Source organism: Pelobates fuscus, chromosome 4, assembly GCF_036172605.1.
Source record: "Pelobates fuscus isolate aPelFus1 chromosome 4, aPelFus1.pri, whole genome shotgun sequence".
NCBI lineage: Eukaryota > Metazoa > Chordata > Amphibia > Anura > Pelobatidae > Pelobates > Pelobates fuscus.
In genome coordinates this window covers 166325624-166349143 of record NC_086320.1, presented here as the reverse complement: position 1 = coordinate 166349143, position 23520 = coordinate 166325624, and the positions used below count along the sequence as shown (strand labels likewise).

The following is a 23520-nucleotide window of genomic DNA, read 5'->3' as shown; positions in this document are numbered from 1 at the left end:
GGAGAGAGGGAAGAGACCACCAAGGGAAGGGGGAGAGAGAGACCACCAGGGGAGATGGGAAGAAGAGAGACCACTAAGGGACAGGGAAGGGGGGAGAGCACTAAGGGACAGGAGGGGAGGGAAGTTTACTAAGGGACACACAGAGGGGCTCAGGAGAGAGACACACAGAGGGACCTGGGGATGGGAGGGGAAAGACACACAGAGGGGCCACAAACCCTCTCTTTCACACTACACACATACACAATGCATCCTTACACATACACAGAAACACACAATGCATCCTTACACACACACACACATAAACATACAATGCATCCCTATTCACACACCGAAACATATATTGAACCCTACACACACACTTAAACACACCATGCTTCCCTTACACACTCAGCCTTACACACAATGCATCCATTACACACACACAATGCATCCCGCACACAAACACACACACAATGCAGCCCTTGCACACACAATGCATCCCTTATATACAAAAACACACAATGCATCCCTTATGCACACACACAAATGCATCTCTTACACACACAGAAACACAATGCATCTTACACACACTCAATGCACCCTTTACACACCACAGAAATACACCTTGCATTCCTTACACATCTAAACACAGATTCACACAATGCATTTCATCCTGGGACCCAGGCAGCACAATGTCTTGGGCCGGCCCTGGCTCTGCCTCTGTCATATGGTAATTGGAGGCCAGGTTGCTGGGGACTGAGCATCTCTGCTACACAGTGAGTAAACCATTTACCAGTACTGCTGGACCCAGCACCTACAGATAACAGGCAACATAACCACTTCAACAAACGGTTTAAGTGGTTATGGTGTCTACAGTGCTCCTGTAAGGACTATATTTTGCTTTGCAAAGCAAATGAAACCAATAATATGTATACGGTGAACATACTACCTAGGATAATCGTAAATGTATATTGTGCAGGGAGTTACAGCAGCATTCTTACTTTTGAGTTGTTTTAAGTATATAGTAAACAGGCTAAACAGACATGTCTAGTTCAGATTGCTAATAAGAGATAAGTGTCTATTGTAGATCGACATGTTAAGATGAGGCAAACAATTAATAATCAAGCTTACATACCATATGTCAGCGAGTAGAGAACTAAAGAAGTAAATAAAACAGGCTAAGCTTACTGACTAAATGGTTAGTCGTAGTAAAAAAGTATTTGAATGCAAGCAATATCATCAGGCTAATTCTTAATAGAGAAGTGTAGTACAGGAGTCCACTACAATGTAAGTGTAGATGATGCTTATGTCGATGGGTTCACTACAGTGATTCCATGAACCCAGTGTACCTTCAACTAATTCCCAGTTGGAGGGGAGACTGCAGAGCTCTCAGTAGGAGATTCCCTGCAAGTGGGTTTTCGCCTTTTGGGAGTGCCACTTGTGAATGCTCACCACACTGCCACGTGATCCGCCACAGAGTATCTGCATAGGTATGCCGAGTAGTTGCCTTCCTCTCCTCCCCAACCTGTTTCAGGGCCATCACCCCTAAGCCACGGCCTCGATAACTTTGCAAGGCCAAGTCCATCCCATGTGAGGGGCAACTGAGGTCCTTGATGATTTGGAGCCTATTTCGGCCTTCGGGCCTTCGCTGGTATGGGCGGTGTCGTGGGCGCAAGCTTCTTTTGTCCCTTAGTCTGGGTGGGCGGACAGCTTGGGTATTGCCCTGGTTGTACCCTCTCACCTTCTCTCCCCGGTGTCTCTGTTATTTCACCATAGGTGAAGGGCGTAATGTCGTCTCGTCCTTTTTCAGGCGGACGAGGGGGGGCAGATATGTTGCGCTGTGCGACTGCATTTGAATCTTGTGATGAGCTGCAGCTCCTACTGAGCTTCCTGGCTTGACTTTGCTTACGTTCTAATTTCAGCCAAAAGTCAGTGAATATTTTATCAAGCCGGGCCAAGCTTGTCCCCAGTGGGTCAAGTGCAGTAGGGGCTTTTGGGGGCTCCGCCATTTTAACTCGATCGGTGTCACAGGCTTTGTGCAGCCGAGGTGCTAGCCGGTCCACAGTCCCTCCAGCAGCAGGTAGGTAGAGTCGATTAGCTGATGCCGGGATATCCCTCACCAGTGGCTCCCACACAGTAATGTAAATAGAGCCGATACATGTCTTCCTGCTTGTGTTCTTTAGTAGTATTGCTGTGACAGAGCTCTCCTCCCAGTTGAGCCTGGGCCTTAAGGGAAACCCTTGGCGCAAGTCACGGCCTGGTCACGGCAGGGTCACGGCCTGTGGGTGCTCCAGATGTTGTGGAACCTTCTGGGTACTTGGGTGGCAGGGTGGACATACCTCCTGGTGGACCCCAGAGCAAGACCGGTAGTCTAGCACAGAATCACAATTCTCCGGCAAATCAGGTGGGGTAAGAGTGCTCAATCAGCTGTGAATTCGCCTCCAAAACTCCTGGCAAAGCATTTCAAATTGGGTCCTGAAATGTTCCCACCAGGTCCCATTCTCCAAGCCCCCTTGAGCCCGAAGAAGCTGTGGCTCAGCGGCCATCTTAGGCACACCACATGGTCTCCAATGCGGCACTACATTTTGCTGGTGCAGAGAGGTGAGTATCCCCAGCGGTGACCAGTATATCCCCCACCAGTCTAAAGTGAAGGTTGCGGGGGGTGGCAGAACAGATGCTGTTTGATGTGTGCCAAGTAGCAGGAGATCGGCCACCTCCCCCGGCCACAAGGTGATCAGGCCTTGTACTTGAACGGTGAACGTAATCCCGGGCTTCCACTGCGTATACCAGTTGTGTGCTGCTCAATCAAGGTTGCCTCCAGTTCAATATTGAGTAATAAATGCTAATAAAAGTTAGCTCTGTATTGTGGGAGCTGAATAGAAGCATGTCCGGCCATCTTGGCTGCGTGGCCCTGCCCCCTACTTTTGAGTTTTTCAAATAGGATAGTTTATATAAATAATTATTTTTACTGTATTTGAATTTATTTGACATTCCAATCCAATCACAAAACATACATGAGACAAAGTAAGGGCTACATTGTCTCATTGACCCAATTGTTGGCAAAATACAGCAAAGAACAAATCTGCTTCCACATCCTGTCGTTTTTCATTAGCCATCGCTTTCAACAGTTGATGTGAACATTTATATTCTCATGTGATGCAGAGTAGATGCCTGTGGTATCTTAAAGGGTGTGCAAGAGAAGACCAGTGCAAGAACTCATGGTCTTGCAGGTTCTTCCATATATCACCCATTTTGTTTTTGATTGACATGGCTTCTGGAAATGGAAACCACCAGAAACCAAAGGAACATAAATAGTGGCCATGCAAGTGGACATGTCATCTAGGAGGGTCTTGGTAAATAATGTAAAGAACCCACAAATGACAATTCCATTTTAAGCCAATGCAGTGTAATGCAATGTACCAACACCCTTCAGCAACTCTTTTCTAACATTAATATTGTCTATTTGTTTTATTAGACTTTGATGCTTCGGATTCTAAATATTATTTTTTTTTTTGCATGAAACTCTTTCATAGGGATAAGCAATTATTGCGATGTTTTCACAGGGACCATCAAGAATGCAATTTTCAAAACCTGTTATTGCTGCAGTGAGTGGTTATGCTGTAGCTGGTGGTCTTGAGCTGTCACTTCTGGCAGATCTTCGTGTGGTGGAGGAGAGTGCCACTTTTGGAGTGTTCTGCAGACGTTTCGGTGAGGTTTTTTTTACATTAAATCTTTTAAATAGTTTCACTTCTTTTTGTATTACTTGTATTACCGATACAGGAGCCAATTTAGTAGTTCTCTTAAAGACTCGCATAGTGCAAAATAAAATGTGTTAGGCTTATAATTCAGAGCTGTAGCAACTTGTATGTGAGCCTATGAGATCAAAGGAAAACACACACAACATTGCTAAAGGCAAAATAAAAGACTAAAAATACCTAGATATGTAATTTACATATTTTAGGTATTTTGATCTATAGGGCTTCAGAAGATCATTGGATACACACATTGCACACTCTTGTTATCTAGAGACATTTCTAGACATACATTCATTGACATATTTCTATTTTGATACATATTTTCTATTTATTTTCAATAGTGTACATGACTGCAAGCACCCCAAAAGCATTAAATTGAGGTGTTTGTTTATTACTAAAGCCCATACTTTTCCTGTAGTTTATTTATTACACTACCATGCAATATGTGTTATAGTAGCCACATCTACAGTATTTGTAAAGCATTTATAAAATGGCCAATTTTGTGACACATATTTTGAGATTGATTTATTGATCGTCTTGTATTAGCTAAAGTTTTCAAAACAAACATATTTGCTACTATCTTCTTGTTTCTGGTCTATTTCTGCATATTATTCAGTATTGTGCCTTTATTTTATAACATTTTGTTAATCATGTTTTAATGTTTCTCTCAGATGTAGCTTCTCTTTTCAAAAAGAAAAGTGTTGTGTTTGTGCTTCTCTGTTTGCATATAGAATTTTTCACTATTTAGTCATTTTTGGCTTCTATTCATTACTTTGTGAACCTTCTATATAATTGAGGAAGCACTGCACTTGATTTAAATGAATGGGCCTCTTTGCAAACTGTATTTCCACAGCAAATTGGCTTTTTTCTCTACTAATAAACAGAAGGATTAGTTAAAAAAGCTTCTGAAAGGCAACATATGTTGGGGGATAATTAGTATCTCCCAGAAGATCCAATAAGAAATAAAATGGAGTGTAAAGGGAGAGAATAAAAAAAAAAAAAAAAGGTGGAGGAGGTAATAAAAGCATTATTTTGGAGAGAAAAATACAAGGGCTGCAATCAAAAAAATAACCACTGTTCCTAGAAATACTGAAAATAGTATATCAAATGTAAACACCTTAAAATGCTTAGATTACCTAAAATGTGTACAAAGCTCTATATGAGGTAGGGGAGACAAGAACAGACAGGTCACACTTTAAAATGCTTCAACTACCAAAACATACATATAAAAGATCCTACTGAGATAAAGTGTTCAAACTAGGAATTAAAACTGTTACATAAATAACAGAACTTTGTTTTAAGTGCAGGATTTTAATGCAAAATGTCCCTGGTGTCAGGTTCCCTGCCTCCGCGCTGCTTGCTGCGTCCTTGTTTACCCCATCACCGCGAGCGGCGTCTTCCAGTTCCTGTCCACGGCTTGCGGCTGTCCCTGCCACCGCTCCCCAACCTGACAGTGTTTCTGACGCTGTCTGCTCCAAGGCAGCTTACTTATATGTGTGTCAGACCTGGTCATGTGACCCGACACACAGTGATGACTTCACTGATCACAAGAGAAGGAAAAGACACATCCCACGTGTTGTAATTAACAATAATGAGAAGTTAGCGAATCAGACACACCCTGTGTGTATATAAGTTTACCTCCCCCTTGTCTCAGTGCCCAGTTGTGGTCTTTCACAGACCAATAGTTTGTTTGTATTGTGGTTCATTCTCTGGTTATTGACTTCGTCTCGTTTCTCGTTTACTGTGATCCTTGACCTCGGCTTGTACCCTGACTACTCTATCTCTTTTGCATAGCCCGGCCATTCTTAGGACCGGTATTGCAATTCTGTGTGTCTGTGATCTGTCAGCGTGTTTGGGTTCTTCTGGTAATCGTGACACCTGGTGTGCTGAAAAAGTCTATGGGTGTGATAAATTCAATTGTAGTCTTTCAAAAAACCATCTGTGGTCTTTGATATCTCTCAAATGCAGCCAGACATGAAAAACAAGACAAAGAGGAAGAAAACGGCCTTTTCAGTGTTTACATTGTCCCTAGGGACACCTCCAAGTGGTCACTCCTCAGATGGCCACTGGAGGTGCTCCCTGGCTCAGGGCTGCACAGAAAGCAGCCCTGCCATTCAGCATGGAGACGCTGAATTTTTCCTCATAGAGATGCATTGATTCAATGCATCTCTATGAGGAGGTCCTGCTTGGCCAAAACGGCATTTGTCATGCCCAGTGTCGATTATAGCCAATCCAATGCTTTCCATATAGGAAATCATTGAATTTGCTAAAAATCGACCATTTTGATGGTGTCACAAAGTGGGCGCAGCGAGCACCGGTGGACTCGCGCAGCGTTTGAAATAAGGTGAGTTTTAAACTTTTATAGGAGGGTTAAGGGGGGGCAAGCAACCTAAATGGTGGGTTTAGCACTATAGGGTCAGCAATACATGTTTGTGCTCCTTTTTACCAAAAGTATTTTTTTCACAAGTTGTTTAAAACAAACAGATGAATTGAATTCTCACTTTTGTATATCACTACACAAGTTGGTGCAATCACCACCAGAGTTCTTGTGCACCTTCTGCAATGCTGTGTTCCATTGAATGCAGGGTGATTTGAGAGGGGCTTCTTCTGGGCTTTGTGCCGTCCAGTTAGTGTAGAGGATAAGAATATTGAAGAGTTGTCATCCTAAGCATCCAGATGCGTTTTGCCCCATTGAAGGTTGGGTGTCTGTAGCAAATTTCATGTTACAGTATTAATAAATCTTTATTTGCACATGTCTGTGCCATCAGAAGCTGCAGTAACCCCTTAATGACCAGTTACAGCATTTTCCAGCCAGGACTGTTTCCTTACTGGTAACTGGGAACCCTGGATATAATGTAATACCTGTCAGCTTGGGCAAAATAAGTGACCCCACACTGACCAGTGAGCTATACTCAACACCCAAAAATGAGCCCTTTGCATGCAGATTTATATCCCAGAACCTGCAAATTGGTCTGAGCAGAGTTAAAACCCTGCTCATGTCAAGAAGACTGAGATATCAATACCTGAGGCACCCCTCTGTTAGCTGGGGCCGTTTTTAGCATTCTGTATCAGAGGTAGTAAATTTAAAAGGTTACTCCAAGCACTGTGACTACTCCAGTGTTTTGAAGTGATAATGGGGCATGACGTTTGTATGTGCAGCATTCTCACTCTGGAGACTACATGTTAATGAAGCACACAGAGGGACACTATCAGCCACTACACGGGCAATATTTGTAGACACTGAGATGGGCTACATACCAAGATTGGTTCTTTAACAATTTCACCTTCCATGCCCCCCCCCCCCACAGTGCATACTTACCAGGTGGGATTAATTGTGGGGACATGCCTGGTAACTAAGGCAGTCCCCCCAGGACCCAATCGCCATGAGTTGCATGATTACAATGTTACAATGCTCAGTGACTCTGCTTCTCTCTTTCCTCACCTTGATCTGGGGCACAATTGCATCATGTACAAAAAAAAAGAAAGAGGAAGATAAACAAAAGTGGGGAAAAAAAAACAACGATAATCCTATGAATCTAAAAAACTATCTCATGTAAACCATAAATTAACAATTTAAAATGGTTATTATTTAATAGAATTGTAATTTAGAAATGTCAGAATTGTTAAGAGTACAGGTCACGAAAAGCTCCATAGAGTGGATCCCTTTATTCAGCTACAACTTTATTCAGCTATAGCCAAATTGATGCAGGAATCTGTGTCTATGATGCATTATAGAGATGTCTAATGCCCAGTTTCCACTGAGCGGTTTGGTTAGATTCGGGTAGGTACGGTCTGGTTCGCTACTTTGGGTGTTTCCATTATGAAAGTGGCCCATACAACCGAACCAAACCGCACCATTCCTGGGTCCCCTTCAGATGTAGGTCCATAGGAAATGGTACGGTACGGTTAGGGAGGAGCTACTGGCGTCACACTATACAATCCATTGATTGGCAGAAAGGAAAACGTCAGTGCTCACGACAAATGACACGCTAGGCATTTGGTCTAAACCCTGCATGCTCCTTGGCCGTCCGACTTGCAGTGGAAACGCTCACCCGAATAGGCTGGACCACTCTAACCCTTCCGAACTGTGCCGACCCGAACCATACTGCTCAGTGGAAACGAGGCATGAGTAGCCAATTTTTATACCCCTTAATTGGTAGATCACGATGATGTAATAAGAATAATGCTGAGATCAATTTCACATGAGTGTCAGATACATGAGAAATAGTTTTTTAAATTACAGACCAAAAAAAGTAAGCTCAGGACAGTCCCTACAAATATGTATATAAGTACCAATGCTTCAAACTAACAAACAAACTTGAACACACACGCACACTAGGTATGCTTGGGGAAATGCAATATAAATAACCATCTAAACAAGATTTTATCACTGGACTAGTAAGCTCCTCTACTGGCCATCTCAGTGACTGCTAAAAGAGGTGTTCCTAGGCAGCAATATAAACACTGCTTTTTGTCTGAAAACAACTCAAAAATAAAAGGTTAGGTCTTAATGGTTGACAATTTCTTTCTTGTTATATGTAAATGTTACACAGTGCCTAAATTACATAAAACAAAGTGACATATAAAAGGAATGTAGACAAATGCAAAAAAAAATTAGTTGTGGTTCAATAAAAGCCAGCTCACTCTAACCTCATAGCCAGTTTATTATACCTGGTTTATTTAGGTTACTGGAGCAAATCCACCTCGGAACAACAGATAGATTGTCTCTAAGATCCTTATATGTGTGGATATGTTGTCATACAGACACATAAATGACCTATGATCAAAGGGGTTCACTTCGCGCCAGAAGAGACCAAGACAAGAAAACCAGGTTAACTCCTGAAATGCTGGGACAGATTCATGCCCTCAGTGCATGACACACCTACATTCTTATTAAATAATTACAATGAGAATGATTCTTAAATGGATTTAAGGTAACAATACCAAAAAATAATCAAACCATGTATTTAGATAATAAACAATACATGTGTGTGTATGTGTATGTATAGATAGACAGATAACAGATTTACTGTCACCACATTTTACATATTTACATAAAAATCACTGTGTTTTTTATTTTATTTTTGTCTCTCCATCACAGTGAAAATCACAAAATCTTGAATTTGGAGGATAGGTGGTATCTACTATTAAGAGACCTTATCCTATTTAATTAGCATTGTGCATCTGAGTTTATATTTTTCATTCTGTAGTTCATGCAACAGAAAGCAGCCTGAATATAATCAACATTTTAATGATCAAAGTATCAAATATTATTTATTTATGTAGCCCAGGAAGATCAGCTTATTTCCCGATGCATCTTTTTCACCATGGTATAAACAACAAGGGTTAATATGTTCATAAAACTTAAAAAAAAGTAACTCATAATTGTAAGTTTGTTTGCTTTTGGTATTTTGCTGGATTGTTGTATTTTTTTTTTTTTAATTCTTTATTTTACTTGTGCAAAAGAATAACACGCATGAACAATGTGCCACAACAGCACGCATTCATATGACAACGATGGGTTTGTACTGGGCACAGAGCAAACTGCACATTTTTATTTTTATAGAAAGGTGAAGGCTATGTTAACATCTGGCAGGCTAGCTTATCTACCCAGTCATCATCATGGTGTTAACAGTGAATATAAACTCTTTGTGTGTCTGTTTGGAGATAAGGGATCATTGATAAACAGAATCCTTGGTAGGTCTCTCATTACAGGTATATGGATATAACGTTATGACCTGTAAATGGACAGCACAGTTTAGGTTTTAGAGGTGTATTCATGAGTCTCAGTTGGTTTAAGTCAGGTAGGGGTTTATGAGGGCTAGTGGTCGTTCCGTGTGGGGTGGGGGAGGGGGGGCTGTTAGTGCTTCATCTATGTTTAGGTGGAGCTCTGGGTGTGCGCCATAAGCCTATGGTGGCAGTCTGTGGGTGAGGGTGTTTGCTGTATGTCTGAAGGTAGGGCTATACTAGAGGTCAGCGTTGGGGCCCGTGGTCATGGGGGGTTAAACTGTGCTGGTCGGTGTTGAGTTTAGGTGGCTCCGAAGGGGTGGTGTCTCGTCCCTGATGTGCGTGAGTTAGCCCGTTGCTACATGTGGGGTGGGGGGTAGTCTTGGGTCTCAGTCCCCTGTTTCTTATTTCCTACTACATAAGTGTTAATCCCACGTGGAAAACGCTGTAGCAGGAGGGTATGGAAGTTGAAATAAAGGTAAAGTAGAACCAAAGGAGGAACATAAAATAACACAGGCAAAGTCAATCAGAGCATTTGAACGTCAACTGCTGGTGTGGCCGCCAGTCCCAGTGGGTTGGAATCCGCCGGACTCTGCAGAGTGTCCATGGCCAGTCAAGTGGTGATCGCCACATAGGCGCCTGGCTGCGTCCCCTGGGGTACAAAAGGGAGCACTGTGTCCGGGTTCCATGTGTGGGTTGCTGGGACCGTGGTATGTGGTTTGGCTGTTTTCAGGGCATCCTTAGGCAGTCCCAAGATAGGCAGCAGGTCGCTAGTTTCCCGTAGATCCCGGATAAAGTGTGTTGCAGTGCCATGTTGGACCTCCACAAGGTGTTGTAATTTCCATCAGTATGAGATGCCTTTGGCTCGGAGCAGGGATGTGAAGGCCTGCAGTGACCTTCTCCATGCCATGGTGTATCCTGAGAAGTCCCTATAGAATGAGAGCTGCATTCCTTCAAAGGCGTAAGGTGAGTCGTTTTGGACAGCTCCCATAACTGCTAATCTATCCTTGCTGCTCTGGAATCTCAGCAGTAAGTCTCTAGGTGCTTTCGCCGATTTAGGCAAGCGGAAAGTCCCCTCCAGGCCCACCTGTTTTGCCTGCTTGGGTGGCAGCAGCGCTGCAAGGAGTCGCCGCAGCATGTGTGGTATCTCAGTCTCCGAGGTCTCCTCTGATATACCTCTTATCTTGAGGTTTAGACTGCGCCTCTGGTCCTCCGCCGCCGCCAGCTTCTGATCAGTTCTAGCTTGTTGTGTCTGTAGCTCCTGTACAGCCTGCTGAAGTTGGGCGGTATGCTGGGTATTTTTGCGGGCATCACTTTCTATGGCCCCCATGACGTTTGTTAGGCCTCGTACCTCTTGTCGGAGTTGGGCCGTGTCGGCCTGGAGGTTCTGTCTGAGTTCCGCAAGGAGCTCCCTCATGATTGCGGTCGTTACCGGAGCAGATTCTGGCGGAGAGATGAAGGGTTTGGTGGTCTGCCACTCCACTGTGCTCCCCTCCGCCATTCCCTGGGAGTAATCCTCCGAGATTTCTGTGTCTACATCTGAGCCGTCGGCCATCTTGGGCACCTCTCCACTGCGGGCCTGGTGCCACAGGTTGCCGATATTCATGCCCATATGCGGTTTTTCGGATCTCAGCTTTTTGTTTTTCTTCCCCATGGCTGGTGGGTCAGGGCTCGTGGTGATTTGCCGGTAGTTTGGGGCGTTAGAAGACCAATTATGCGGCTATATAAGCGTTCGTCGGCTCGGAGCCTTAGTGACATGCGGCCGATCGGTTCAGTTGAGATACAATTATTTGTTGTGACTACTTTTTTTTTTTTTTTTAGTCTGACTAGTTAAAATTATATATTTCTGTATCTATTCATATTATTCTAAATCTTATTCTATAAATTGCTTTATCCTTGGTTAATTTGTGTTGATCCGTTCTACATAAATTTATAAAGTACACATATCCTGTCCATATTTACTACAGAGATCCTATATATAAAGAAAAACTGCAGCAATGTCAGGTAACCCTCCAAATTCCAGTTGTGTGCTATTTATTGTTTATTTGTGTGACATTCAGTAGATGAAAAAATAGTGATCCATGGTCCTTTTTATACATGTAACTTTCCACACTTGATGTTGACACATACGTCACACACCCATCATTCCTCAATGGTTGATAACGGAAGCAGATTGACGTGTATATTGGTCATGAATTACGTGGTGAACCTGTATTATGTGCCATTCATTGCAGGGTAGTCAAACTTTGTTGACAGCTCCACAGGACTAAAAAAAGAGACTACTTCACCACATGTAAACATAGAGACCTGCTTCCATGAGCTCTGCTACTGAATGTTTACCATCATGTGGTCTGTTTTAAAGCCACACAAGCAAATTGCCACCTTTTTTTTTTTTTTTTTTAATAAAGTGCCTATTTTGACAACGGCCATGGATATATCTATCCTCATATTTTCCCAAAATGTTGGCTCAATGATTTTTAACCCACCCTTCATATCCTTTTATGCATGAGATACTTCAGATTTATAGAATATGCACTAACAAAGAAAAACAATGAGCACAAGGAATGTTAACATGCACACCTCTAGAGACCTGTAAACTGCATTATTTGCCAAGATAGAATATATGTAAAGAAATAGAAAGAAGTAGGGCTACTGGTTGGCAACTCGAAACCGGATTGCCCTCCAAATAGACCTTATATCCTTATAGTACAGAAAGGCTTGTACTGCAGATACCCACTGTGGGGAGTCTTTTCATGCAGTGAGCCAAAACAAAAACTCTTTAATAATCCCTCTTAAGGAAAAGAAAACATAAACTGTGTTATATGTACAAGTGTAAGTTTAAAATTGAGGACCTAGTGGGGTAGGGATCATAGCTACGCCTGGCTTTACTGTAATGAACACATAAACTAAGGAGATATCAGTGTGGCTTGAAACATATGTCGAATACTCCACTAGAATATTTGTGTCAAAAGGACCAAGGGTACAGAGTATGCAGTAACAGTTGCTAAAACATCCGGTTATAATATGTATCAACTAGTAGAAGCTACAATATATGCACCCAGAATTCCAAAATGCAAGTACAATAGTACCTAATACATGTTTAAGTGTATTCCAGATTAGATATCCCTTATTGTGTGAAAGAAATGGATACAATTGTAGGGAGTATAAACCTGGAAATAGCTTGAAGGCTGTAGACTGCAATGCAGTATAGAAATATACCTTTGAGCGCTATAAACTTATATCCAGTGCATAAAACAAATTTTCCAGTAGTATCCAGTGCATTTTAAGTATATTCTGAGTACATATCACTTTTTATGTGAGGATACCTGGAGATAGCTAAAGAACTGTTAGGTTACAATGCAATTCAAAAATGGAGATATACCTTTAAATGCCATAAATATATATCCAGTGCAAGAGACAAATCTTGATTTTTAAGGCAAAAGGTATATAGAGACCCATATTAAATCATAAAGGAAGGCATAGTAATGAAATATGTAACCATATGTACAAAGATGCCTAAACAGCTAAATGAGATTTGGGGGTAGGAATCCCTAGCATCTTGTGCATATCATATACATATATACTTAAGTGGTCTTTAAACAGTGCTCAGGATCATAGAGATGTCACAGCCCCAGAATTGTCCAAACAAAAAGATAAATTAAAATAGGATGAACCCGCTCATAGAGAGCTGCTCAACGCGCGTTTCGGCGATACACGTCGCCTTTGTCAAGAGCCGTTTGTAGAGTGGACGGCGCCTCTTTTTAAATGAGTCTTAGGACTTCCCACAATATGACGTAGAACTCCCTGTCCAATCGGAGATTCCGTATGGACGGGAGGGGGCGGAGTAATCCCTTTACTAGGTACAAGGTCCAGCTTGCAGTTAACCCTAGTCGGGAAACAAAGTGCCGGTATAGATCACACTCAAAAGACTCGGACACTGCAGAAAACTGTAAGGGATTGATTGTTCTCCTGTAAAATCCCAAAACAGTAGCAATACTAAGACACTATTATGAGTCAATAGAAATAGAGGACGTCCTAAATAAATGGAACTAGTACTTAAGGGAGGCTGGAATAATCCAGTATATAAACCAGAGTACAACGAATCCAGTTATTATATAGGACAGTATTTTGCTATACCATGATAAGGGACCGAACTGGAAGTTCTAAATATGTATAAAAAGAGGCGAAAAATGGACATTTATAGAAAGATAGATAAATGTTCATTATAAGTTGAAAGAAGTAATAAGCTTCTAACATATAGAGAAAAACAGAGAATTTGTTGGGATGGACGTGTTGTGTTGACATGTATTATTAAAAGGTTAATAACTTAACCTTGGGTAGGTGAAAAGGGGGGGGGGGGTGGGGTTTTTTGTCGACCAAACATCTTTTAGATGTACATACGAAATATTTACATAGTATTTACAAAGTAAATTTTGCAAATTTAGCAAAAATGACCTGGCAGGATATTTGAATTGGTATTGTTTAGATAAATGGGGCGAAGGAAAAACCTTCATTGAGACCTTTTGGGTGTAATGTTTTGAGTTGGAAAATCCAAAAACTTTCCCGTTGTCTCAGAAAACGGTCGTAATTGCCCCTGCGTCTATCTTTGCGGACCAATTCTAGTCCACAGAACCGAAGTCCCTGTGGATTGCCAGCATGGGCCTCTTTTAAATGACGACCTATGGGGGTATCAACGAGCAGTTTAGGTGATCTGACATGCTCTTTGATACGCTCCTTAAAGGGTCTAAAGGTTTTTCCCACGTATTGCAGGTGGCAGGTGCATGTGAGGAGGTATACTATGCCTGCGGTATTGCAGTTGAAAAAAGATTTGATCTTAAACGATCTTTTTCCAGTGCTATCGAAGATGATCTTGGAGTCACGTTTGATAAATTTACAAGCCACACAGTGGCCACATTGATATGATCCCACCGTGGTATTATGTAGCCAGGTACGTAAAGGGGGGGAGTGGAAATGGCTCGGAACGAGGATGTTTCTGAGGTTTTTCCCTCTACGAGCGGTCATTTCGACCCTAGGTCCCAAGACCCTTTTGAGGTGAGTATCATCCAAAAGGCACGGCCAAAACTTTTGAAATACCGTTCTGACGGCCTCCCAGCCTGAATCAAATGTGGCTATCAAGCGTGGGGGTTGTGGTTTAGTGGTGAACTCCACTTTCTTAGGTAATAGAAGGCTATCCCTGTCTGCCTCTAAAGCTCTTTTATAAGCCTTTTTAAGGCATTTGTTCGGATAGCCCTTATCCCTAAACTGCTGTCGTAGTGCATTGGCTTGTACTTTAAAATCTTCGATATTACTGCAATTCCTGCGGGCCCTGATATACTGCCCAGTGGGAATCCCCCGTTTGAGTGGTTGGGGGTGAAAACTTTCCCATCGTAGAAGGCTATTAGAGGATGTTGGTTTTTTGTATAATGTGGTACTGATGGAATCTCCCCTTAGTGTAATCGTGAGGTCTAAAAAGTTTAGTGTATCTCCCCCAAATTCCGATGTAAAGAATAAATTCAAGTTATTAGTGTTAAGAAGTGATACAAAGCTTTTAAATAGATCCTCACTGCCTGTCCACAGGATCAAAATATCGTCAATGTAACGAGCCCAATGATGGATAAAGGGTCTATATGGTGCAAAGGTTGTGTCTGTCGCCACAACTACTTCCTCCCACCAGCCCAGATGGAGGTTGGCATACGATGGGGCACAAGCCGTCCCCATCGCAGTGCCCTGTACCTGATGGTAAAATCTCTCGTTAAAGAGGAAGTAGTTGTGGCTAAGAATAAATTCGAGCAGCTCCAGAGTGAAAAGGGAATGGTCACTAAAAATAGGGCCCCTTTTATCCAAGAAATGTTTCACATGTTGAATACCCCCCTTGTGTGGAATCGAGGAGTATAGGGCCTCCACATCGAGGCTACAGAGTGACACAGACTCAGGGATTTTTAAACTTGAAAGGCGGACCAATGTCTGCTTGGTATCTTGTATGTAAGACGGTAGTTTTTCCACGAATGGGCGGAGAACCCTATCAAGGTAGATACTGCCATTTTGGGTGAGGTTGTCAACACCGGATACAATGGGGCGTCCGGGGGGATTAGTTTGATTTTTATGGACTTTGGGCAGGCAGTAGAAGGTAGCTATCCTAGGGAGTTTATTGAGAATAAAGTCGTACTCCTCCCTGGATAGCACCCCTCTACTGCGGCCCATATCCAAAATCAATCGATAGTCCTGAAGAAATGTATTCGTGGGATCTTTTTCAAGAGGTTGGTATGTGTCTCTGTTTTCAAGTATCTTGAGAGACATCTTGATATAATCAGTAGTGTTTAAAATGACAATATTCCCTCCCTTGTCGGCTGGTTTGATAGTAATTGTAGTATCACCTTTGAGTGCTTGCAGAGCTTTGTTCTCAGATCTCGTGAGGTTCATATTTGGCTGTATGTCCAAATCCTTCTGGTGAATGTTATCAATTGCAAACTTAACTGATTCAAGAAAAAATTCGTTGTACTCTGGTTTATATACTGGATTATTCCAGCCTCCCTTAAGTACTAGTTCCATTTATTTAGGACGTCCTCTATTTCTATTGACTCATAATAGTGTCTTAGTATTGCTACTGTTTTGGGATTTTACAGGAGAACAATCAATCCCTTACAGTTTTCTGCAGTGTCCGAGTCTTTTGAGTGTGATCTATACCGGCACTTTGTTTCCCGACTAGGGTTAACTGCAAGCTGGACCTTGTACCTAGTAAAGGGATTACTCCGCCCCCTCCCGTCCATACGGAATCTCCGATTGGACAGGGAGTTCTACGTCATATTGTGGGAAGTCCTAAGACTCATTTAAAAAGAGGCGCCGTCCACTCTACAAACGGCTCTTGACAAAGGCGACGTGTATCGCCGAAACGCGCGTTGAGCAGCTCTCTATGAGCGGGTTCATCCTATTTTAATTTATCTTTTTGTTTGGACAATTCTGGGGCTGTGACATCTCTATGATCCTGAGCACTGTTTAAAGACCACTTAAGTATATATGTATATGATATGCACAAGATGCTAGGGATTCCTACCCCCAAATCTCATTTAGCTGTTTAGGCATCTTTGTACATATGGTTACATATTTCATTACTATGCCTTCCTTTATGATTTAATATGGGTCTCTATATACCTTTTGCCTTAAAAATCAAGATTTGTCTCTTGCACTGGATATATATCTATGGCATTTAAAGGTATATCTCCATTTTTGAATTGCATTGTAACCTAACAGTTCTTTAGCTATCTCCAGGTATCCTCACATAAAAAGTGATATGTACTCAGAATATACTTAAAATGCACTGGATACTACTGGAAAATTTGTTTTATGCACTGGATATAAGTTTATAGCGCTCAAAGGTATATTTCTATACTGCATTGCAGTCTACAGCCTTCAAGCTATTTCCAGGTTTATACTCCCTACAATTGTATCCATTTCTTTCACACAATAAGGGATATCTAATCTGGAATACACTTAAACATGTATTAGGTACTATTGTACTTGCATTTTGGAATTCTGGGTGCATATATTGTAGCTTCTACTAGTTGATACATATTATAACCGGATGTTTTAGCAACTGTTACTGCATACTCTGTACCCTTGGTCCTTTTGACACAAATATTCTAGTGGAGTATTCGACATATGTTTCAAGCCACACTGATATCTCCTTAGTTTATGTGTTCATTACAGTAAAGCCAGGCGTAGCTATGATCCCTACCCCACTAGGTCCTCAATTTTAAACTTACACTTGTACATATAACACAGTTTATGTTTTCTTTTCCTTAAGAGGGATTATTAAAGAGTTTTTGTTTTGGCTCACTGCATGAAAAGACTCCCCACAGTGGGTATCTGCAGTACAAGCCTTTCTGTACTATAAGGATATAAGGTCTATTTGGAGGGCAATCCGGTTTCGAGTTGCCAACCAGTAGCCCTACTTCTTTCTATATATTTCCAGGGGTCAAGCCCCACTATATCCTATAACCACCACAACACTGGCGGAGGGATTTTATCCATCTCCTTCCAGTGTTTGTTCTTTATCTTCTTTTTTTAGGTTTCAATACCTAGGTTGTGTAAATACTGTGTGTGTTTGACTATTTAATTTGGGTGTTCGACCATCATTTATAGTGACTATGGCAGGTTTCCTTGCTAACAAACTAGACAGCACTATGTGGTGCAAAGATGCTGATAAAGTTTTCTCCAACGAACTATTGGAAAATATGGAGGTTCCCTCCGATATTCACCAGAGTTTTAACAAACTTAACAAAACTTACAAACAACAAATAAGGGCCAGCTGGGAGATCTCCTCCCTTGATTTCTATTTGAAAAAAAGCATGATTCCAAGAGGGCTTAGAGTTCATACGGTCCCCTCCTCCCATGCTGAAAACCCAGAAATGGTTAAGGAATGGGAACTAGCAGCAGGACTCTGCTCTAATACATTTATGCAAATTATCTGTAAATTTGAAAAACTTAAATTGGAGGCTACGGATAAACAACTTGAATCTGAATTGAGTAATATCCATCAATTTCAATCTGACCCCATTTTCAACCAATTAGAACTTAAACTGAAACAGAATCTAGACAAATATCAACAAGTGATCAAAGTTAGAAAACATCAAAAATTTCTGAGGGATTTGAAAGATTATGAAACCGGTAATATCTACAGTACGTTTAAACGCCGCCTAAGAACCAACTCCGAAAACGCGCTTACCTCAGATTATGACTCATCCGATAATGATTCGGAGAATAGATCACGGACACAAGTTTGTCCATCAGATTCTGATTCCAACACTTCCAACCAGGGTAGTTCTAGAGGCATTTTGAAAAAAGGGGTGAATTTTTTAGAGATGGGCCATTTGGACGACCCAATACCACGCCAACCCCCATACTACACGCGAAACAGGGGCCGGGGAGGGAGAAGCACAACAAGGAGACGACGGTACTAACCAATAAACTCCAAATTATCAACCTCTCCATGCACCCTCTAACCTCTCAGGAAACAAGTGTTTTATCTAAGGGCCTCTCTTTTGTGCCTATTCCACCCTTTAACAAGTTTACATGGGTGAAAGATTTACATCTATTTGTTAGAAAACTTGCTTTATGCAAGTATCATCAAATCAAATTAGATAAAAAACTGAAAGATTTAGGCATTCTCGACAAGGATTATGATTGCTTAATGACTCTGATATCTCTCCTTGACGAGAATGATATTGACACCACTACCTATCAGACAAATTTGAAACCCCCGAGTCGATTTACACCAAATTTGGGTAATTTCAAAAATATCGAATTTTTTCTTGAATCAGTTAAGTTTGCAATTGATAACATTCACCAGAAGGATTTGGACATACAGCCAAATATGAACCTCACGAGATCTGAGAACAAAGCTCTGCAAGCACTCAAAGGTGATACTACAATTACTATCAAACCAGCCGACAAGGGAGGGAATATTGTCATTTTAAACACTACTGATTATATCAAGATGTCTCTCAAGATACTTGAAAACAGAGACACATACCAACCTCTTGAAAAAGATCCCACGAATACATTTCTTCAGGACTATCGATTGATTTTGGATATGGGCCGCAGTAGAGGGGTGCTATCCAGGGAGGAGTACGACTTTATTCTCAATAAACTCCCTAGGATAGCTACCTTCTACTGCCTGCCCAAAGTCCATAAAAATCAAACTAATCCCCCCGGACGCCCCATTGTATCCGGTGTTGACAACCTCACCCAAAATGGCAGTATCTACCTTGATAGGGTTCTCCGCCCATTCGTGGAAAAACTACCGTCTTACATACAAGATACCAAGCAGACATTGGTCCGCCTTTCAAGTTTAAAAATCCCTGAGTCTGTGTCACTCTGTAGCCTCGATGTGGAGGCCCTATACTCCTCGATTCCACACAAGGGGGGTATTCAACATGTGAAACATTTCTTGGATAAAAGGGGCCCTATTTTTAGTGACCATTCCCTTTTCACTCTGGAGCTGCTCGAATTTATTCTTAGCCACAACTACTTCCTCTTTAACGAGAGATTTTACCATCAGGTACAGGGCACTGCGATGGGGACGGCTTGTGCCCCATCGTATGCCAACCTCCATCTGGGCTGGTGGGAGGAAGTAGTTGTGGCGACAGACACAACCTTTGCACCATATAGACCCTTTATCCATCATTGGGCTCGTTACATTGACGATATTTTGATCCTGTGGACAGGCAGTGAGGATCTATTTAAAAGCTTTGTATCACTTCTTAACACTAATAACTTGAATTTATTCTTTACATCGGAATTTGGGGGAGATACACTAAACTTTTTAGACCTCACGATTACACTAAGGGGAGATTCCATCAGTACCACATTATACAAAAAACCAACATCCTCTAATAGCCTTCTACGATGGGAAAGTTTTCACCCCCAACCACTCAAACGGGGGATTCCCACTGGGCAGTATATCAGGGCCCGCAGGAATTGCAGTAATATCGAAGATTTTAAAGTACAAGCCAATGCACTACGACAGCAGTTTAGGGATAAGGGCTATCCGAACAAATGCCTTAAAAAGGCTTATAAAAGAGCTTTAGAGGCAGACAGGGATAGCCTTCTATTACCTAAGAAAGTGGAGTTCACCACTAAACCACAACCCCCACGCTTGATAGCCACATTTGATTCAGGCTGGGAGGCCGTCAGAACGGTATTTCAAAAGTTTTGGCCGTGCCTTTTGGATGATACTCACCTCAAAAGGGTCTTGGGACCTAGGGTCGAAATGACCGCTCGTAGAGGGAAAAACCTCAGAAACATCCTCGTTCCGAGCCATTTCCACTCCCCCCCTTTACGTACCTGGCTACATAATACCACGGTGGGATCATATCAATGTGGCCACTGTGTGGCTTGTAAATTTATCAAACGTGACTCCAAGATCATCTTCGATAGCACTGGAAAAAGATCGTTTAAGATCAAATCTTTTTTCAACTGCAATACCGCAGGCATAGTATACCTCCTCACATGCACCTGCCACCTGCAATACGTGGGAAAAACCTTTAGACCCTTTAAGGAGCGTATCAAAGAGCATGTCAGATCACCTAAACTGCTCGTTGATACCCCCATAGGTCGTCATTTAAAAGAGGCCCATGCTGGCAATCCACAGGGACTTCGGTTCTGTGGACTAGAATTGGTCCGCAAAGATAGACGCAGGGGCAATTACGACCGTTTTCTGAGACAACGGGAAAGTTTTTGGATTTTCCAACTCAAAACATTACACCCAAAAGGTCTCAATGAAGGTTTTTCCTTCGCCCCATTTATCTAAACAATACCAATTCAAATATCCTGCCAGGTCATTTTTGCTAAATTTGCAAAATTTACTTTGTAAATACTATGTAAATATTTCGTATGTACATCTAAAAGATGTTTGGTCGACAAAAAACCCCACCCCCCCCCCCTTTTCACCTACCCAAGGTTAAGTTATTAACCTTTTAATAATACATGTCAACACAACACGTCCATCCCAACAAATTCTCTGTTTTTCTCTATATGTTAGAAGCTTATTACTTCTTTCAACTTATAATGAACATTTATCTATCTTTCTATAAATGTCCATTTTTCGCCTCTTTTTATACATATTTAGAACTTCCAGTTCGGTCCCTTATCATGGTATAGCAAAATACTGTCCTATATAATAACTGGATTCGTTGTACTCTGGTTTATATACTGGATTATTCCAGCCTCCCTTAAGTACTAGTTCCATTTATTTAGGACGTCCTCTATTTCTATTGACTCATAATAGTGTCTTAGTATTGCTACTGTTTTGGGATTTTACAGGAGAACAATCAATCCCTTACAGTTTTCTGCAGTGTCCGAGTCTTTTGAGTGTGATCTATACCGGCACTTTGTTTCCCGACTAGGGTTAACTGCAAGCTGGACCTTGTACCTAGTAAAGGGATTACTCCGCCCCCTCCCGTCCATACGGAATCTCCGATTGGACAGGGAGTTCTACGTCATATTGTGGGAAGTCCTAAGACTCATTTAAAAAGAGGCGCCGTCCACTCTACAAACGGCTCTTGACAAAGGCGACGTGTATCGCCGAAACGCGCGTTGAGCAGCTCTCTATGAGCGGGTTCATCCTATTTTAATTTATCTTTTTGTTTGGACAATTCTGGGGCTGTGACATCTCTATGATCCTGAGCACTGTTTAAAGACCACTTAAGTATATATGTATATGATATGCACAAGATGCTAGGGATTCCTACCCCCAAATCTCATTTAGCTGTTTAGGCATCTTTGTACATATGGTTACATATTTCATTACTATGCCTTCCTTTATGATTTAATATGGGTCTCTATATACCTTTTGCCTTAAAAATCAAGATTTGTCTCTTGCACTGGATATATATTTATGGCATTTAAAGGTATATCTCCATTTTTGAATTGCATTGTAACCTAACAGTTCTTTAGCTATCTCCAGGTATCCTCACATAAAAAGTGATATGTACTCAGAATATACTTAAAATGCACTGGATACTACTGGAAAATTTGTTTTATGCACTGGATATAAGTTTATAGCGCTCAAAGGTATATTTCTATACTGCATTGCAGTCTACAGCCTTCAAGCTATTTCCAGGTTTATACTCCCTACAATTGTATCCATTTCTTTCACACAATAAGGGATATCTAATCTGGAATACACTTAAACATGTATTAGGTACTATTGTACTTGCATTTTGGAATTCTGGGTGCATATATTGTAGCTTCTACTAGTTGATACATATTATAACCGGATGTTTTAGCAACTGTTACTGCATACTCTGTACCCTTGGTCCTTTTGACACAAATATTCTAGTGGAGTATTCGACATATGTTTCAAGCCACACTGATATCTCCTTAGTTTATGTGTTCATTACAGTAAAGCCAGGCGTAGCTATGATCCCTACCCCACTAGGTCCTCAATTTTAAACTTACACTTGTACATATAACACAGTTTATGTTTTCTTTTCCTTAAGAGGGATTATTAAAGAGTTTTTGTTTTGGCTCACTGCATGAAAAGACTCCCCACAGTGGGTATCTGCAGTACAAGCCTTTCTGTACTATAAGGATATAAGGTCTATTTGGAGGGCAATCCGGTTTCGAGTTGCCAACCAGTAGCCCTACTTCTTTCTATATATTTCCAGGGGTCAAGCCCCACTATATCCTATAACCACCACAACACTGGCGGAGGGATTTTATCCATCTCCTTCCAGTGTTTGTTCTTTATCTTCTTTTTTTAGGTTTCAATACCTAGGTTGTGTAAATACTGTGTGTGTTTGACTATTTAATTTGGGTGTTCGACCATCATTTATAGTGACTATGGCAGGTTTCCTTGCTAACAAACTAGACAGCACTATGTGGTGCAAAGATGCTGATAAAGTTTTCTCCAACGAACTATTGGAAAATATGGAGGTTCCCTCCGATATTCACCAGAGTTTTAACAAACTTAACAAAACTTACAAACAACAAATAAGGGCCAGCTGGGAGATCTCCTCCCTTGATTTCTATTTGAAAAAAAGCATGATTCCAAGAGGGCTTAGAGTTCATACGGTCCCCTCCTCCCATGCTGAAAACCCAGAAATGGTTAAGGAATGGGAACTAGCAGCAGGACTCTGCTCTAATACATTTATGCAAATTATCTGTAAATTTGAAAAACTTAAATTGGAGGCTACGGATAAACAACTTGAATCTGAATTGAGTAATATCCATCAATTTCAATCTGACCCCATTTTCAACCAATTAGAACTTAAACTGAAACAGAATCTAGACAAATATCAACAAGTGATCAAAGTTAGAAAACATCAAAAATTTCTGAGGGATTTGAAAGATTATGAAACCGGTAATATCTACAGTACGTTTAAACGCCGCCTAAGAACCAACTCCGAAAACGCGCTTACCTCAGATTATGACTCATCCGATAATGATTCGGAGAATAGATCACGGACACAAGTTTGTCCATCAGATTCTGATTCCAACACTTCCAACCAGGGTAGTTCTAGAGGCATTTTGAAAAAAGGGGTGAATTTTTTAGAGATGG

At 41.4% G+C, this 23520-nt stretch overlaps 1 protein-coding gene across 2 annotated transcripts in view; it reads left to right on the top strand.

Annotated features, from left to right (window-relative positions):
• The window catches only part of LOC134607930 (enoyl-CoA hydratase EchA19-like), a 92916-nt gene that overhangs the window by 41920 nt on the left and 27476 nt on the right, over positions 1-23520 (top strand). For both annotated transcript variants that reach the window (XM_063450526.1, XM_063450525.1), the window contains one exon: positions 3543-3687. In XM_063450526.1, coding sequence (XP_063306596.1) covers positions 3543-3687 — 145 coding nt within the window. The remainder of the gene's footprint in view (positions 1-3542; positions 3688-23520) is intronic.